The sequence below is a fragment of the Leopardus geoffroyi genome, chromosome B1 (assembly GCF_018350155.1).
Source record: "Leopardus geoffroyi isolate Oge1 chromosome B1, O.geoffroyi_Oge1_pat1.0, whole genome shotgun sequence".
NCBI classification, from domain to species: domain Eukaryota; kingdom Metazoa; phylum Chordata; class Mammalia; order Carnivora; family Felidae; genus Leopardus; species Leopardus geoffroyi.
In genome coordinates this window covers 161136670-161156408 of record NC_059327.1, presented here as the reverse complement: position 1 = coordinate 161156408, position 19739 = coordinate 161136670, and the positions used below count along the sequence as shown (strand labels likewise).

The 19739-nt window shown below is 40.0% G+C and overlaps 2 protein-coding genes across 7 annotated transcripts in view; one reads left to right on the top strand and one right to left on the bottom strand.

The window, feature by feature from the left end:
* The window catches only part of TMEM165 (transmembrane protein 165), a 36194-nt gene extending 19724 nt beyond the window's left edge, over positions 1-16470 (top strand). The window contains exons 3-7 of one of the 2 annotated variants that reach the window (XR_006711455.1): positions 1571-1746; positions 2485-2667; positions 7001-7106; positions 9417-9609; positions 15790-16470. Coding sequence is in view for 1 of the 2 variants with exons in the window: in XM_045474018.1 (XP_045329974.1) it covers positions 1571-1746; positions 2485-2667; positions 7001-7106; positions 7785-7861 (542 nt within the window). In the remaining variant the exon portion in view is untranslated. Of the gene's footprint in view, positions 1-1570; positions 1747-2484; positions 2668-7000; positions 7107-7784; positions 8606-9416; positions 9610-15789 lie in introns of those variants that run through there. The other variant, XM_045474018.1, reaches the window with a different exon arrangement.
* The window catches only part of CLOCK (clock circadian regulator), a 130311-nt gene continuing 120245 nt past the window's right edge, over positions 9674-19739 (bottom strand). For all 5 annotated transcript variants that reach the window (XM_045474002.1, XM_045474003.1, XM_045474001.1 and 2 more), the window contains one exon: positions 9674-17482. In XM_045474002.1, the coding sequence (XP_045329958.1) occupies positions 17303-17482 (180 nt within the window). In that variant the 3' untranslated portion in view covers positions 9674-17302. The remainder of the gene's footprint in view (positions 17483-19739) is intronic.

The window sequence follows — 19739 nt, the reverse complement described above, 5'->3', positions numbered from 1 at the left end:
CTGTTTCCTCATAATTAGATTAAGGTAATGCATTTTTTACCAGAATGCTGCATAGGTGATATTTGTCCCTCTGAGAACGTCACATCTGGAAGAACAAGATGTCTGTCTGTCCCTCAGTGACGTCAAGATTTTTCTTGTGTACTGTCTTTTTCTCTTTCCCTGCAACTAATATGCAGTCTTTAGGGAGACACTTTAAATAAGACCGTACGGACACCCTGTTGCCCATTGTTTAGGGTTAATGATTCTTCCATGATCTCAGTTTACCTTGATAATTGCAGAATGATGGCTTTCTGATTCTAGTAGCCCATCCCCGTGTCCAGAGCAGGCCTGGCACACTACGCTCACAGAGCTCTCCTTCCCATCCCACTCGTTTGTCTCTTTGTTGTCAGTATAAACTTGGGGATTCATTGTTTTCAGTGGGTTATAATTAATTACCTAATTATATTGCTTCAGTTGCCCCAGATTTGGCTGGGGGAAGCCCCTCCAAGCCAGCTCCCGTGTCCTTGAGTCATGTTCCCATCATTGGTTTTGTTCCTCCGTACTTTCTAGTATGACAAGATAGCACAAGTTCAGCTTGTACCTGGTCTGCATAGGCCTGGAATTAGCCATTTTTCTGAGGAGGCTTTTAGTGGGGAGTGGTGTGAGAAGCCAAGAATGGATGTCAAGTGGCCTCATTACTGAGATGTCTTTGCTTTTTGGCCTTTTCACTGGATAGAGCTAGAAAATAATAGGTCTGTATTGTGTGTGTACATATACATATATACAAATGTATATATTTATACATATAATCAGAACATAGACATACACATAAGCGTAGATGTGATGTGTTTCTAAACATGATTTTAAAATCTTGAATTTTGCAATTATAGTGACCTGGGACTATTTTACCTGTGCAGTTATACATTTGGCATTCATCCAGATTTTGAAGTGTTGTGCCCATTTTATAAAAAGAGCATGTGAAGTAAAGGATAATTGCATTTATTATTTGTGTGAAAATCTCCTCTGGCCCTTCTGTAGTTTTTAAGTTTTAACTACCGAACTGATAACGCTGCTATAAATGTGTTTCATGGATAGGATTTGGGTTCTTGATACAGTTCCAAGGTTTTTTTGGTATAACTTATACAGTGATCCTCTTTTCTTTAATGGTAGGAAAGAACGATACTGAATAAATTTGAGTCTGTTGTAAATGTTATTTTAGGGTATGTTATAGCAATGATTTGTTTTCTTTTATCAGATATATTGAAATAATTACAAAGGAGCAGAGTTTCAATCATACCTATCATTTGAGAATCTTGTCATGATTCTTCACTAAAGAAGTTTGCAATTTAAAGACTTGTGATGAAGAAATATCACTTGCGTATGAAAGTGGTATAGCTTCCAGGTTATAAGATGTCCGACTCCTTAGAGGGCATCAGAGTTAACTTTCTACCTAAAGTTGACATGACATGTGGCAAGCCCGGTTATTATGTTTTAGATGAGCTTTTCCTTGAGAACAATGTTCAGTTATGATATCTCATAATCAGAATTATGAGACGCATGCTAACTGTCCATACTCTGCATTTTCTTCCAGTTTTGTTCGGCTATGCCACCACAGTCATCCCCAGGGTGTATACGTACTATGTTTCCACTGCATTATTTGCCATTTTTGGCATTAGAATGCTTCGAGAAGGCTTAAAGATGAGTCCAGATGAGGGTCAAGAGGAACTGGAAGAAGTTCAAGCAGAATTAAAGAAAAAGGATGAAGAAGTAAGTCATGGCGCTCCTAAACGTCTGGACCAAAAAAGCACTCCACTAAGAATAAGTATTATCCAGAGGTTTTCCATGGTTATCCGTATCTGAGTGATATATGTGGGCTCCTCGAAAGAAGTTTAAAAAAAAAAATAGAAGCTTGTTTTGCCCACTTTGCATTCTTAGAGCGGTCTGTGATAAGACGCTGAGTGAACGGGGATGTGGTAGAGTGTCAACCTCATGGGATGAGGTTCCTCAGGGGATTATAGTTTGTATTTTACAAGTTTCTTCCCACAGCATTTAGGATAGTAAGTGATCAGTAAATATTGGTTGATTTTGTGGTGGAGGAACGGAAGAATTGAGAATATAGTGTGTGTTGCTGTGTGAGACCAGTGGTTCAAAAGAGAACTTTGGGGTCACATAATTTTTTTTAACGTATGTTTGTTTTTAAGGGGCGGGGGCGGGGGCGAGGGGCAGAGAGAGAGGGAGACACAGAATCCGAAGCGGGCTCCAGGCTGTGAGCTGTCAGCACAGAGGCCAACGTGTGGCCGGAACCCACAAACTGTGAGATCATGACCTGAGCCAAAGTCGGACGCTTAACCGACTGAGCCAGGTGCCCCTGGGGTTACATAGTTTTAGTTTCTTGGAGCATATTCCATAGAATTTAAACAATTTTTAAAAGAAAGATTAAGTAATTTTGTACTCTTTTTATTTGTCTGCTGGGACTATTTTCTCTCTTTTTTCTTTTTAATTTAGTTTCAACGAACTAAACTCTTAAATGGACCAGGAGATGTCGAAACGGGTGCAAGCACAACAATACCCCAGAAGAGATGGCTGCATTTTATCTCCCCCATCTTCGTTCAGGCTCTCACACTGACATTCTTAGCCGAATGGGGTGATCGCTCCCAACTAACTACGATTGTTCTGGCAGCTAGAGAGGCGAGTAATACTTGAGAAATGACTGCTTCTGTATTATTGTTAAAACTAAGCATAACACTGTTACTTCACAGGACCCTGAACAGTCCGTGTGGGCCAAGAGACTACTTCATATGTTAGACTATTTTCTAATCCCTAATAATCCCGATTCTCTTTAAAATGAACGGTCTCCAGCTTCTGCAGGCAGATGATGTCCTGTGGCCCAACCTAACTGCCGTCTTTGGACTTCTGTTTACTCCTCTTCCCCCCAGGTTTGCTGGAGTGATAGATACCATGGCAGTTGTCTTGACTCGGTTTTCTGGCTTTTCTTAGAACTTCAGTGTTTCAGGGGTTACTTTACAAAATACTATTCAGTGGAAAATCCAAAATAGCCTAAGTGTCCAGCACAAGAGAAATTAGTTCATTCATTTACTAATTTCTACATAGCTCTGGGAATATTCACTCTTTGGTGAATGGAAGATTCAGGAAATCAAAATGTTCCCAGTGCTTATCTCTGGGTAGTGCAATTACAGTTGACTTGTTTCTGGATATACAATTTGCTAATCTTAGCCCCGGAATACTAAGGTCTGGAATGGTAAGCTAGGGGAGACTTGTGGTCACCTTGTCCTGCCCTTTGCTCTAAACATGCACAACCTGAGGCTCAGAGACACCTGGCAACTTGTCCAAAGTCATAAGCTAGTTGGTAGCAGTGGCAAGGACTAGAAGCTGTGGCTCTCAGCCTTCTAGCATCTTCTACCATATCTTGTTCATAGATATCAAATGCCACTTATGTAAAAGCTATCTTTTGGGGGGAGGTTGTTTGCTTTTAAAATTATAATCTTTATTTCTTTTGAGAAGAATTAGTAACGTTTTACATGAGGTGTCTTATTGTTCACACAGGTCTGTTAAGATCTGAGGAGATGGTTGTGGAATGCAGTACTGTGGAGACTTTTCAGTCTCTTGGTGATCTTAGCTGAGGGAGTGTCTCTATCTGTTAAATTATTGTTTTTATCTGATGGTAGGATTTAAAATTTTTTTTTTTTTTTCAACGTTTATTTATTTTTGGGACAGAGAGAGACAGAGCATGAACGGGGGAGGGGCAGAGAGAGAGAGAGACACAGAATCGGAAACAGGCTCCAGGCTCTGAGCCATCAGCCCAGAGCCTGACGCGGGGCTCGAACTCACAGACCGTGAGATCGTGACCTGGGTGAAGTCGGACGCTTAACCGACTGCGCCACCCAGGCGCCCCATGATGGTAGGATTTAGATAACAAGCATGATTTGAATTTGTCCTTAACTCCTAGGAGATGCCTACCATAAAAGAGCAAGTTCCTTAACATAGGCCACAGTTTAAAATACAGAACGAGGGACGCCTGAGTGGCTCAGTCAGTTGAGCCTCTGACTCTTGATTTCAGCTCAGGTCATGATCTCCCGGCTTTGTGGGATCAAGCCCCATGTTGGGCTCTGCACTGACAGCGTGGAGTCTGCTTGGGATTTTCTCTGTCCCTCTCTCTCTTCCCGCCCCGCCCCCGCCCCCCCCCCCCCCCCGAAAATAAATAAATAAATAAATAAAACATTTAAAAAGAAAAAAAGAAGAGAAAATATAAAACAAGTTGCAGGCCCGGACCAAGGGTCGGGACGGGGCTATTTGGTCAGAGAAGCATCAAAAATGTTGTATTGAAAGAAAAAGAGGAACTTGGTTTTTTCACTTGAGTCCTGTATTTTAAAACTTCCTTTTAAAATGTCACTGTAATGGCCGTGCCCTATAGTTTTCTTCATTCTTAGCCTTTTTTAGCGGCTTTCAGATTGTCAGCATTGGGACTTGAAACAAAGTCACCTCTTTCTGTGGTGGTGGGGACAGTGGTGGTGGTCCTGCCAGTGAGAGCTGTCATGATGGCAGAAATCACTATGTTTTTCTTCATCCTGTCGTCTGTGTGGCACAGACTGTGAAAGGTCCAGATCTGCTGTCCGTGTCAGCTCCCTCGGTCTGCTGCAGTCTAGCAGCGTGGAGTGAGTCCTCAGCTGTGTGATCGCGTTCCCGCACCATTTCCTTGTCTGAAAATGGGGCATTTCCCTACTTCGTGGGGAAATGAAACAAGATGATGCACGTGGAGTCCCCGATGCAGTGCCACCGGCCACCAGCACCGTGGGGATACTGCGAGCTCTTGAGGGGCAGAAGCCAGCTTGTCTGTTTCTCTTAACATTCCTAACCTTTTCTGGGTAGTTTTTTATAAAAATTATGCTGAGATGCAGTTCAGTCCATTTTAGTCTGAACTCTGTTTCTTTGTTTCCAACTGAATTTAGTGTCCTTAATTAGGTACTAAGCAAAAAAAAAAAAGAAAAAGAAAAAGAAAATGGGGGATGAGGTTCCAGGGTCAAATGAATTTGGCAAATAACAAAGACCGAAAACTTCTGTTTTAAAGGAACTTTTAAATTTTATTCAATCCAGTGACTGTTCAAGCACCACTTTGAGATAGAGTGACAGCATCTTCACAGATGCCAGCTGAGAAGTTTGAATACACAGAATGAGCCGTGCGGCCCCGCTCTGCCACACGTGGTTCACAGAGGTGTCTGCGTCTCTTCCCTCCACGCTCTCAGTGGCAGTCCTGTCCCTGCTGGGTTCCGGATCACAGCCCCATGTCTCCACTCCGTTACTTAAACCTTTGCCTTTCTCCCAGCCCTGCTGTGAGCATTTTAGCACGTATGAGTCTTTCTCATCTGCAGTTTCACACCTTACTGGATTCTGCTTCCCTTGCAGATGCCAGCCTCTCCGTCCCTCCCCCCGGTCTTAAAAGGCCGGGCTCTGATGGCAAACAGGAGTTGCTCTACTTTCTTGGTTTCTAAACGCACCGGACCCTAGTTTCTGACCTCATCGGGAGGGCTGATGGGGGCTTCGAGTTCCCTGCAGCCACCCACAGGCCCCTCAGTGCTCCTCTTGGGAGGCTAATTGTCTGACTCCCTCCAGTCTTCTTTGGGCTCCTCTCCCTCCGTCATCCCTTCAGTGTTGCTTTTCTTACTGTTATGTCGTCCTCGGCATCTTCGTCTGCATTCTCCCTCTCAGGGCCGTTCTCTTCAGTCCCGTAGCTGCTTCACCATTAAACCCAACCGACTCCTGAACTTCTCCCACTTTTAACTCCTGTCAGCACCCATAAACCCGTTCTTCACTCCTTCCCCCCCCCTCTTTTTTAATGTTTATTTTGAGAGAGAGAGAGCACGAGAAGGGGATGGTCAGAGAGGGAGAGAGAATCCTGAGCAGGTTCCACACTGTGAGCACAGAGCCTGACGTGGGAATCAGGGCCTGAGCGGAAATCAAGAGTTGGACGCTTAAATGACTGAGTCACCCACGTGCTCCGAATAACTTTTTGAGTCATGTTGGTATTATCAGAATTCATCTAGAGGATTATAGATGAGAAGTATGGGTGTCATACCTGATTTTTCTCTTCTGTGACACCTATCACTAGGGTGTATCAATTCTGCCTCCTTAATTCTCAAATCCACCTGCTTTTCTCTGCTTCCAGTTTCCCACCCCAATCCAGGCAATTGAGCGCCTTGCCTTCAATCTTGTTCCCTTCCAGCTCATTCTCTGCACTACTTTTAAAGCATATACCTCCTGTTCTGTCACTCGCCAGCTAAAAACCAGTGTGTCTTAAAGTCTAAACTGTGAGCCTATCGATAGGGTCCTTCATGAGCTGGCCTCCACCTAGGTTGATGGGATACGTCTCTTGTGACTCATTGGTTCTCTCTGGAAATGTGTGTTAACCTTTTCTGCAGTTGTCTCTTATTGCTGGCCTTTTGCCTTCTAGGATGTTCTCTCCTCCACAAGTCAAATTTTCCTGCTAGTCCTTCAGAGGTATTCTTTCTGGAAAATTTTCACTGGTCTTCCCAGTCTGAGGGACTCCAGTTTGCTCTGGCAGCAAGGATTTAGGGAACGAATACCGTGTTCCTGGCTCTGAGTTGAAGCACCGAAGACACAGTGGAGAGAAAGGGAGGCCGGGTCTGTAAAGGCTTGCCTTGTTTCCTCCTAATAGCAGACACTATCTGAGGGAAGAGAGGTCTGGGGTGAGTCCCCTCAGCACTTGTCACTTAAGAGCTAAATATGGCCTGAATGGTGACAACTGCTGCCTGCTTGAATTAGCATTATTTTGATCTTAGAAATTTGTCTGCTTTTAGCTCGATTCCTGGATATGATTGCAAATATTCCCTCAAGCAGCTATTACAATTTTCGTGCCTCACACACCTGAGTTTTTAGACGTGTTTAGGCTTTGTTGTTCATCTCCATTTTCAGTGGCTAATAGTTATCTTTCTCAGGTAACCGTTTCAACTGCTTTTAAATTAATGTTAGTCACGCTTGCTTCCAGGACCCGTATGGCGTAGCAGTGGGTGGGACAGTGGGCCACTGCTTATGCACCGGACTAGCAGTCATCGGAGGAAGAATGATAGCCCAAAAAATCTCTGTCAGAACTGGTAAGTCTTTTGTGCTTTAAATTATGAAGAAAATATCACTTAACTCTTAGAATTGCTAAGAGATTAGAAAAAGAGCTGGTTCTTAGTTTTAACATTCTGGAGTACATTTGGTTACTGCTGTTGGGAACGTGGACTGTTTTTCATATATGTAGATGCTAGTAAAATACAAGTTCATCTGAAAGCCTTACTGGATTTTTGGTAGCTTTTTGTCAACGTAAGTAAAACAATCATCATGTTGGAAATAAAACTTTCTGGCCTTACAGGTGTGTCTTAGAAGATTGGGATTCGTAGGTGGAGACCATGTTTATGGATTCCACCTAGGAGAATTTCCTGTGTAGCTGCTAGGGCCTAAAAATGGAATACAGAAGTCTCTTTGCTTGTCAGAGATTGTGGAACATTCATTTTAATAACTGGGTCTTAAGATGAGTTACAGTCATATTGCTGCTTACCAGCACTGTCTTCAATTTCAACACTGTCATCTCTCGAGACAACACTGGGGAAGCAATGCATTCTTATTGTACAGTCAGGCATATTACGTATGCTTTGCTTCACCTAATGGGGCCTGAATGTTTCTAATTTCTTTTCAGGGTTTACCAGATTGGAAGAGTAATGGGCAACACCTTAGCTCCCTCCTAGAGGAATTTTGCCTTATTTCACTTTGTTTCTCTTCTCTTACAGTGACGATCATAGGAGGCATCGTATTTTTGGCGTTTGCATTTTCTGCACTGTTTATAAGTCCCGATTCTGGTTTTTAACAAGCCGTTTTTTAATTTGTATTTAGTTTAAGATAGGTAACTCTTGTCTTTATGTACATAGTGTGCATTATAACTAAAAGTGACGGAGAAGACATATTTTGTAGCGTTGATTTGCCAGTTTGACCCATTTAAAGAAAGTATAATGTCCAAAAGAAATAATCATTGCTTCTGTTTGCAACATGGATTTTTAAAAGAAACCAGGTATCTAAGTGTGGATTTTTCTTTTCTCCAGCACAATTATGTTGATATGGTCACCTTTCTTTTAGTTATTTGTGGGAGAGGGCATACATAGAACCATTGTGCGATGGGGTCTACCCTTGATTTTCTTTTAGTACTGACCCCTTTATGAGGAATATACATTTTATCCTGGATCACTGAGCTGTTTTTAAGATAACTGCCTTAACATTTTTCTTGAGGGAGGAATGAATTGATTTTTATCTTTTAAGGAAATATTTTAAGCCAGTAAGCAGTTTAATCACAAGTCTTTTAAAAATCAGTTTTCTTTTGTTTTTTTTTTTTAAAGAGGAACATATTACTGTTATAACATGGCAAGAATTGTTTGCCAGGTTCATTCTCCACCCCCACCCCACCCTTTTTTTTAATTGGGTAGGAAACCCAATATAAAAACAGTCAATATTTGACAACGTGGAGTTACTAAAAGAGAATACTGAGTGTATTCGTATTTTTTCTATATTGAATAAACAATGTAACATAGATACGATGTAAATAAAAGTGGTATGACCACAGCTTGTTTTCCCTTGTGTGTTATGTAGACTTGTAACTTTGTAGTATTAATAAATATTTACAGACCAGTTTCTAAAGTCGGTATTAAAAAATAGCCAACCGTCTTCTAAAGCACTGTCTCCCCATAACCCTCACACAGCTCTGTGAGGTAGAAGGTACTAACGTAAGGATGAAAAGTTCTAGGCAGAACAGTGCATCAAACCACACTGTTGAATTCTAGAGCCTATAATCCTCGATTACATAAGGCTACCTCATCTTATCATAGTAACTTTGGTAATCACTGTCATTTAAAGTGTATTCTAACTTGACTGTTAATGATTCTATCCAAACAACATAACTGCCTTCTCCCAGCCTGCTATGTTCTATTACCATGTGCACTAACTAGCACTGTTATTTAATAGCCTCTTTCAACCTGAAGGGCATGTCTTCCGCAGAAAACTCCCACGTGTTCCTTGTGTGAAGTAGAACGGTAGACCCAGAGCAGATCGGGTTTACTGAGCTATTACGAAAGTCCACAATGTGTAATTTGTCCTTTCAAGAGACTGTGGAAAAATCCAGTTAAGTCAGTGCAGCAACCATTCTGTAGTGACACTGTGGGAAAGACCGCTAACCACTATCGTGAAGAGATCTTAGTGACTGTTTTAACAGAAGTGTAATTACAGGGTAGAAAAACACAGTGTCCACCTGGGAAGATAAAACACTTCAAAGAAATCTCAGCTTGACATCCCTAGACCACACCATCACTCCCCTAATACTGCTTTAGATTATTACAAACAGAGCAAGCAAGTAATTGCATTCTTTCTTTTTCAAGACCAGAAAGGAGAATTCCCTGTTAGAAAGTAGCTGGTGCCATCACAACCCCGACTGGCAGTGCAGGCAGCCTGGCCCAAGAACTAGCTTAATGCGGGGGTAACAAACAGCATAGCTTTCTGAGGCTCTACCACCTTGTACCAGGACAGTACTACTACTACAAGAATTTGGCAGTTCCGACACGAAGCTACGAGGTAAAAATCGCTAATACGGTTAGACTCCATTGCTGAGTAAAAAGAAAAGAAAATGTCATTGGTGTTGATTTTAAAATATTTAATAGTCTTCCTTTAAAATCCAAAATAATGTGATTCTTACAAGTTATGTGCCACATAAAGCGGGTGTTATTTTTGGAGAAATGCAGGTGATACTGAAAAACATAGCACTGAGGTATTTTTTATTTTTAAAATTGAGTAAGGAAACAAAGTCTGGATCTAATTAGTTTTACATTTACAAAAAAAAAAAAAAAAACGAAAAACAAAACAAAAAAAACCAACCGATGCTACTGCTTGGCTCTTTTGTTATGATTTTAGGTTCGGAATACATTACAAAAGTCTACGGGAAAGAGCAATATAATAATAGTACATGTAGTTTTAGAAAACTATGCACATCATAACCTGGAGAAATGATCATACACCAAGAGGCCTGAGTGGAGGTAGGCTAATAAAACACGTTACCTCTTCTCAAAGGACAGCGCTGAAAAACAAGTGCAACCAATTGTAACACCAAATTAAAATGGCAATATTAAGTTGGTAACAAAATGATCCACGTTTTATGTAATATTGTACTTCCAAACACAGCTCATGAAAATCAGCAGAGAACCTAAGATAGCACCATTAAAACCATTCATTATCCCTTCGTGCTTCGGTACAATTTAGGATTGGGGCAGAATACAATACCTACAAGATGTCCATCTCGTTTTTGTAAATCAGTTTGGATTTCAATTCAATGTTTGCTTTAGGAAAAGTACGTATTCTTAAGATCAGTTAGCCATGTACATATAGCTCTACCTTTTTGGAAGTTAAGACAATGGGCTACATCTAATTTTTATCTAAAACCAAGAACCAAGCAGTAAGGACAGCAATGTCAAGAGTAGCACAACCAAGAACCACACAGAACATTAGAAAGAATTTGGTGTATGTTTTTACAGCTACTAACTGATGTTAACAATTAAAAATTTACAAAGATAAAACTTTTTTGCACTAACTGGTTTCAACACAGCACTGAATGTGACTCATCTTTGGGCTTCCATCTCTACATAGAGTAAATGTGCAAGTGCCATACTGAGGCCCTTCCCCAACTTACGCCACAGTAAAACAGATTCCAAAATAATTCTAGAATGGTCTAAAGTTACAGCTGTTCTAGCTGACATAGGGGGAAAAAAAAAGACATTTCCTGGCCAACTTTGTTTTGCTTGATGATTGTCTAGGTACATAATACATCAACCTAAGGATAATAGAGCTTTCTCTACTAACTCTTTAGTACTGGCACAACCATTGCCAGCAGTGAATTTGCACCAGTACAGAATAACTCAAAACACACATAAAACATTTGAATGTAATTTTTTAAGCGATGTCACAGTTTGTTTCCTCAGAAATAAAAGCATACATTTGAAACACATTTTCATTTTAAGCCTCAGAGTTAAACATGTTCTACATCATTAAATCCAACTTGCGGCTGACATGCTTTGGTTATCATTCTCTGAGGGGTCCCGAAAGCTAGATGGTACACGCCGCTGGAGGCCTGTGGGACTCAAGAGCTCCTCGGAGAGCCCTAGAATGGAGAATTCTGTTCCGATGTATACTAGCTAAGAAGTATCCTCCAACTTGTAGGCTTCAAATGTCCCAACACTACTTGAGTGGCTAGTACTGTGTATGAAGGCCTTGTTTTTGTAGAGCCAAGCAACAGTACCCTAAAGACAGCAAACAGTTTTTGTAGGAGAGTACAGTGCACATACGTTGTTCCACCTGTATTTAAGGACTTGAAATGGGTTTTACTATGGATATGATAGTGACAGCCATTCGAAGATGCCGATCTTCTTACTAACATTTCCCCAAATGGGCAGAACAGAGGCAATGTGTGCCACTGGTTCTGTCCTACTGGCCTTTGGCTGCATTGGGGAAGTAATCCTATAAAAAGTACCCATAAAATAGAAAAGGCAGCAAGTGAAACTAGAAAAAAGGTTGGAGCTATACAAAGCAGATTTGGAAGGAGTTACCTTTATTTTTTCTTAAATGAGTTGAGAACAGGAGGGAAGTGCCAGGGCATCCGGCTTTGGGCCCTCCACTGCCGTCCTGAAGTAAAACAGATTTGGATTGGCCCAGGGACAGTCCTGGTGAGGGCTGGAGACTGCGCCCCCAGATAGTGGAGCCAGTTCTTTTAAGTAGAAGATTATGAAGCAGAACAAAACAAACCACAAATTAAATACATGACACTGTGAAATCACTCTGATGAGAAAACAACACATATTTAAAAATATAAATAAATACATTTAGCCATTTTCATTCAACAAACCCAGAGAACTGCTTTCAAAGCAATTGCCTCTTTAAAATCACGTTCTAAATTCTTCCATAAATACTCACTATTTTGATTGTCACTGAATGCAGCACCTCAGTGTTTGCTGGTGGTGGTGATGGGATTCCACTTCAACAGTATCTTCATAAACTATATCCTACTTCACTAAACGTTTCCCTAGGAAGACCCAGGCAGCTTACAAAAATATTGTTAAATACTCAAAGCAGAACCTGCAAAGTATTATTTTATTTAAGAAAAACAAGGAATGTAGTGTTAAATTATGACAAGGGGGAAAATATGCAAAACAATCACATGGAAACAAAGTTTTAATTTTTAAATGTCCACATTTGCTGAATTTCTTGTGAGCTGTTCAATACTGTTTTAAATATCCTGAATTAATAACTAACTATACCAACAAAATTCATCCCCTGTGTTTCCACAGGAGACATATTTAAAATAAGACCAAATTATACTTTTCTTCAACTGAAGTTGTCTTTTTCTCAGTCCTTTTTGTGCAAAAGAGATTATAAGAGCAATTCAAATGGAAACGCTGAAATGACATGCCAACATTTCAGAGCACATTTAAAACACCCAGAAGAATTCTTGAAATTATCATATTCTAAAATATTACTACCAGTCACTTTTAGGTTAGTTCTATACATCTATTCACACTGATGCAACTGTCCTAGGCCTCTGAAAATAAACAGGCTCATTGGTCTCTTTTGGTGTCCACACGATAGGCAAGACAGGTTTACAATAGTGTCGAAACGGAACTAGCCATCTACAATCTCCTGACTCCGCCACATTCAGAACCAAAGTCAAAGTTCATTTGGCTACCTTGAAATCACTCCCAGAAACCTGCTACGGTTCACTGGATCTAAACATTTCTCAGAAATGTATCATTTTAAAATTTCACCTAAGTGATGATTTGGGGATCCTTTAGAAATGGTAATGCTTAAGATAATAAACTTTATCAAAATGAATAGTTGCAATAAAGTGCTTGTTACATTTCAAAATGATGCTTTCAGACTGTGGTTATGTTGTTTTCGAAGTGTGTGCTATTCCTACAGAAAGGATCCCCAGGCATGAGAGTTGGGTGGTCTCACCTGTCTCAGAAAGCAGCAGCGCTATCTTTTGGTAGGCTGACAATAGGCACGTTACCCATGCGGATGAGGCTATACTAGTGCTATGGCAAAAGGGGGAGTAAATTAGAAAAGTGGAGGCATGTGGAGGGTTCCTACCATATTCATAGTTATATACAAATATATTAAATATGCTATAAAAATAGTCGACTCTTTTCCTTTGCATTTATTTCAGAAGCTCCTTTTAGAGGAATGCTCACCCAACCCAAACAAACTTAAAAGGGTCTCTCTCTCCAGTCGCTAATTAAAATGGCAAGTGCCTTTGTGCTGTTCCTTTTCCACCATTTGAAAATTCCAATCTGCTCACTCCTGGCTAGACTCACTCAGCAATAGTAATATCCAGTGTTTATACCTTCCAACACTGACTCCCAAGGGACTAGGAATAGGATCACAGATATTGGAAAGGTTATAGACTTGAATGAGTTTTCCACAAATGTCCATCATCAACAAACTCAATCACCAAAGAAATAGAGAAAAATAAAAAAAAAAGAAACGAGCAATACCAAAGTAAAATGCTATCTGCATTCCACTTTAAAAAAAGGAAAAGGTTTACCTCACTGTAGTGGAAACATTAGAAATCAAGTTGAATAATATCCAGTTGAAAACAATTTTCACCACTGTGGAGCCGGAGAAAGAGTACTATTTCGAGGGGCCCCTTTCTAAGGCCTCTTGAACAAAGGTTCATCTCCCTTCGCTGCAATGCCCTGCATGGAGCTGCACTGCTTCAGTGCCCTTAACTAACTGCAAGCAGACCGCTTTAAGGCAATGACCAAAGACTCTTAGCACTTCTGAAGAATGCAAATAACATTTTCACTCTTCTGCACTAAGTATTCTGTAACCACCTATTCAAAGTCACTGGCATCTTTTATTACTAGTACATTCCTAAACCAGATGTAAGTAACAAAGCGGAGCATGGGACTCGAATTACCCCCTCAGTTTAGGACAGAGTTTGGAGACTGAAGAGTAGTATTTACCTATTGCCATCCCCATTCCTCATATTTGCTTTTCCTCCAATATATTCCAGCTCAAAAATCAGAGTACTTTTGAGCATCTGGGTTCTGGTCTGACACCACTCTTAGCAGCAACGTGACTGAGCCCCGCAGCCTCGCCTGAAGGGTTTAACAGCACTGGCACCGGGGGCCACCACAGTGCAGAGCAGGGTGACTGCAGAGCAGCTCACGTTTTTCCAGATCTTCAATAGTTTGTCACTTAAAAAGTGCCACCCAGAATAAAATGTTTTGTAAGAAAAAATGAATCGCTGTGAGTACAGCGGAGGGAAGATGGTGACTTTTAAGTAGCTGAAAGGTGTCTGTATTTGGTATTTTTTCATTACGTAGATTTGGGATTTTAATGAACAACTTTGGCTACAGGAACGAAGATCAGGCAACTGCCCAGTCTTCATCAGAATGCTCAAGTCTCAATTATGGGGGAGGGGCAGGGGCAGCTCTGCAACCCAAGTTCAAGAAAAACCGGGGGCTGGGGGGGGGGGTGGGGGGGGGCGGAACGGGACACAGAGGAGCTGAGGCAGTTGGAGCTTACTAGCTCTTCGACAACACTATATATTGACAGCCAAGGGAACGCAGCTAGCTGTCCCTTTAAATTCAATCAATTCTAAGCAGGGCAAAAATGGGCTGTGAGGAACAACAGGAATTACAAAACATCATTTTGTCTAATTTTCCTTCCCAAATATCTATGAGGATGGAAAATACTTGAAGGGACTGGTAGAGGAGAATGTGAACAGTCTACAGATTTACCTTGTGGCTTGTCTTCTGCTTTGCCTTTGAAGACCTAAGTACACAGTACTCACCGTTCACCATCTTTCCCTTTAAGTACGGTATTTAGAGGATACATCTTAATAAATATTATAGTTCTTCATATCTTTTGTTATCCATACCACTAAATATTGCCAATAAATAAATGAGGCACAACTCAGATATATGGAATGGCATGGTAAGGTTGAGAAAGGCAATCTGAAAGGGGAGAAAACTAATACTGTTGCCATACTCTACATCAATTTCACCTATGTGTACCTACGCTCAAGTTACATACATATTCTGACAGCTATTCTGGACATTCATGAGGAAGTCAGAAATCTCTTCATCCAGATCATTTAGCTAGAAGAGGAGCTTCTTGATATGTTCATTATTGATTGGTATCCAGTGACACTTCTTTTGTAGAAGGCTAGGTACCAACTTTCTTTGGTTATTTTCTTCTTCAATATGAACTCTCTAATAGATGTGTGGCCAGGTAGAGTTGTCTGTAGAAAGACAAAGTCTATCCTTTTGGGATGATAGCAAAGTGAAGGACAGAAAAGTCATAAGAACGGTCTTAGAAATTCCTCTGACTCCTTTGTCGAGCAATTCTATAGTACAATATTTTCATTGCTCAAAACCTTTTTCAGTTCTGTTACACATTTCCTTTTAAGGTCAATTTTGAGTTAACTACAGCTTGCTATCCTCCCTTCAGTAATAATTTTTGATATTTTAATAAGGTATTTCCATTAATTTTCCTTTGCTCTGTGGCTGTCAATTTAATTATTAGTACCATAAAAGCTCTAAGATGATTTTTTTATGTATGTAATTTCTGTTGGAATTTATTACCTTTAGAATCTAATATTGCCAAATGAAATCTTAGTTCACGTTTAGAAAGCATGTGAGTTACAATATTCTAGTGTTATAGTAAAGGCAAAGCCAATTCTTACCCCTTCTTTTTTCTTTGTAGGAATATCAAGATCATATATAGAAAACATTGACAGGTAATTCTTAACTGTTCAGCTTTAAAGGAAGATGCTGATTTAGGAAACAATTTTGTGATCACATCAATGACTCTGATAGTGTCAGGATGTCACCTTGTATTTATTTCTAAGTTACTTGTACCTCCAGTCCAAGAGACTCAAAGCAGTCTTCGTGGAAACTTAGGAGAATCATAATGGCACTGACACCCACATGCTGTTAAAAATGTACTAAGGTTTCAAAACTGCTACTGAAACCAGACAATGAATTCAAGATGGTGAGTTATCACCTGAATCAAAATCAAGGCACTATGGGTTTTTTTTTTTCCCCTCAAATAACCCTGAATCATTTCTGACTAAAAGAAGCATTGAAATTGTGAAGGATAATAAAAAGATTCCAACAAATCCTAAAAGTTAAAATTCCCACCAGTGAGAATGTTAAAAAGTGCCTAAAATCTTTTGTGTGCAAATTTTACTCCTATAACTGAAACATTCTTGAAATTACTTTCAGGCTTATTGAAAACCGTTTACACAACTATTTCCAACTATGAACTATATATCAAAATATGTGACCAAAACTTCCAACCATCTAAAATAAAGCAGTGCAAATCCTATTTTCAAACATAAATGAAAAATAATGAAATAAAGGATATTTCTGAGTAACTTGAAAATCCTGTTGTCTCAATAATTTAACCTGGAAAAAAATATCCATTCCCAGCAGCACATCATACCTCACTAAACAAACTGTGACATCACAGCCAAAGTATGAACAAAAAGCCTTGTGCCCCGGAAAAGTGAGAACACTACCATGTTGTAAACAAGAGGGGAAACAGAGGATGTACTAGTTTGCACATGGCGTCAGAATCTAAGGAAATATACTCATACCTAAGAGGAGATAATGCTTTCATGCAGCTTACAAAATGTTTTGCTTTCTCTCCTTTTATCCAGACATATACATAATATTTTTACAGTATCTGTACATAGAGCATTTGAACCACACGACATTCTGAAATTACTATTCAATCATTATCTGAAAAGGGAGAGGGGATGGGGGAAGGGGTCTACTGGGTCTACCGGACTGTCTTCATGGCATCGTTGTACGCAAACCCCTGACATGACAGTGGCGTGTCCTCTGTAACACTTGAAAACAGGCACAGAACCACTAAAAGTTACTAACATTGTTAGTGCCTTTCTGATTGACCGGAGGTCATGTTTCATAGCTGAGCTTAACATTTGGCAATCTATCTTTCCATTTGAAAAATAGCTGGGCGAGTAAAACACTGTCAGAATTGGCTATGGCCCCATGATCATCTCCTGCTGGCTGGTATTTAATGTACATCTGTAGCACTAGGCAGCACTTTCCCTGCTAACTAAGTCCAGAAACTAGAACACTCAATACTGCATCTTGTGAAACTGCTGGACCTTCTCCTCCTAGTCTCAGATCATCTGAGCAACTCTTAGGGACAACCCCTTCCTCCTGAGATCAGAGAGGAGGGATGTGTGCTACTGTGGTTGAACCTTGGAAGGATCGGTCAAACTGTCAGTCCTGTGCCGATTCAGTTGCTGCTGTTGCTGAGACTGGTGCTGCTGGTGATGTGACTGAGGGAAAGTGCTCTGTTGTAGTGGAAATGCAGCAGAGAGGATAAGCTGAGTCGAAGGATTCCCGTGGAGCAACCTTGAAGTCTAGAAAACAAATGAATTATGCAACATTGCTTTACCCTCGTTATGCTGTCTACATCAAGATTTACTCAAGTTTTCTGCTCTACATAGGGACAGAATCCTTAAATTCCACATAATCTACATCATTTGTACTTTCTCATTTAAAAATAGTATTTTGGAAAATGCTTATGAGGCTTTCCCTTCTTTTGAAAGTACAGAATTTCTTTCTTTAAGGAATCTGAGCTAGATATTTTATGGTAGAGAAAGCAATCTATGTCATGAGACCAACCACACATATTTTTTCCTTTTATAAATCCTAAAGACCACAATTTTAGACAGTAAAATGTAAGCATAGGCAGGAACGTACGAAACACATATACTCTGGGGTCAAAGAGACAGTGCCTCTGCAGTCTGTTCAGTTGGTTATGGCAGCACGTCAGTAGCCCAGAGCATGGGCCACTGGGTTCAAACTCTGGCTAACCCACTTGCTAGACTGTGTGACTTGTTCAAACTATTTACTTCTCTGGGACTCGGTTTCTTCATTTACAAAATTAAGATAATCGCAGTGCCTCCATACTGGGTTTTTATTAAGATTAAATATTAACATTAGTGTTATTTAAAAGTACCAGAAAAACGAAGGCAAAATTAGACACTTAAGTCTTATATGTAGCAGTGTGGTGTAAAAACAAACCAACCAATCACACGAGGGCACAGGATCTGAAATCAGAAGCCTTCAATTTGAGTTGTGCTCTGCCATTTATTTATTAGCTGTGTAACCCTGGGTAAGTCTCAACTCCGTGAGCCTCTTTCTTTCACCTGATTTCTATTTCTGGTTATACAAAGGAAATTAGCCCAAAGAAAGTGAAGTTTTAAATGAATTTTCTCAGTCTTACTTACTGACAACACACCTTGATGCAGCGCTCCTAATCTAAACATATGATGGGAGATTTTTGCAAATGTATATAAAGGACACCTGTGCACACACGTGTGTGCGCGCACACACACACACACACACACACACACACACACACACACACACAGAAGGACAGGTCCTTGAACCCTACACTTTGCCAAGGACCTAGAAAAACCTCTTTTTCTGTTATTTAGAAAAAGTTTTTGTAACATAAAGAGCTGAGGATATTTGTGAGTCTTACAGGATTACAACAGAGGCGTATTTGGAACCAGGTGTTATATAATCAGAAAAGCCAAATTGTGTATTTACTATCTACATAGAAGTGCATTTCTAAAGGGTATTGTCTACCTTATTTCTTTAGGGGTCCCATGTCTTTGGGATACTTTTTTCAGAAGGGAGGGATAAGAGAATGCTTTTTATTTATTTTTTTTGGGGGGGGCAGGTTAATTTGTTTTAATTCCAGTATAGTTAACATAGAGTGTAATACTAGGTTAGTGATAGTGATTCAACACTTCCATACAACACCTGGTATTCATCACAAGTGCACACTCCTTAACCCCCATCACCTATTTCCTCCCCCCAACCACCTCCTCTCTGGTAACCATCAGTTGGTTCTCTATAGTTAAGAGTCTATTTCTTGGTTTGCCTCTTTCTTTATTCATTTGCTCATTTGTTTCTTAAATTCCACATACAACTGAAATCATATGGTATTTGCGTTTCTCAGTCTGACTTGTTTCACTTAGCATTATACTCTCTAGCTACATCTATGGTATTGCAAATCACAAGATTTCATTTTTTTCATGGCTGAATAATATTCAAGTGTGTACACACACACACACACACACACACACACATCTTCTTTATTCATTCATCTATTGGTGGACAGTTGGGTTGCTTCCATAATTTGGATACTGTAGATAATGCAGTAAACACAGGGGTGCACATATCCTTTCAAATTAGTATTTTTGTCTTAAGTGTTTTTACTTTATTTTTTTAATGTATTTATTTAAATTCAAATTAGTTAACATACAGTGTAGTATTGGTTTCAGGAGTAGAACCCAGTGATTCATAACTTACGTATAACACCCAGTGCTCATCCCAACAAGTGCCCTCCTTAATGCTCATCCCCAACCTACCTCCTCTCCAGCAACCCTCAGTTTGTCTTCTGTACTTTAAGAGTCTCTTATAGTTTGCCTCTCTGTTTTTATCCTATTTTTCCTTCCCTTCCCATATGTTCATCTGGTGGGTTTCTTAAATTCCACAGATGAGTGAAATCGTATTTGTCTTTCTCTGACTTATTTCACTTAGCATAATACACTCTAGTTCTATCCATGTTGTTGCAAATGGCAAGACTTCATTCTTTTTCAT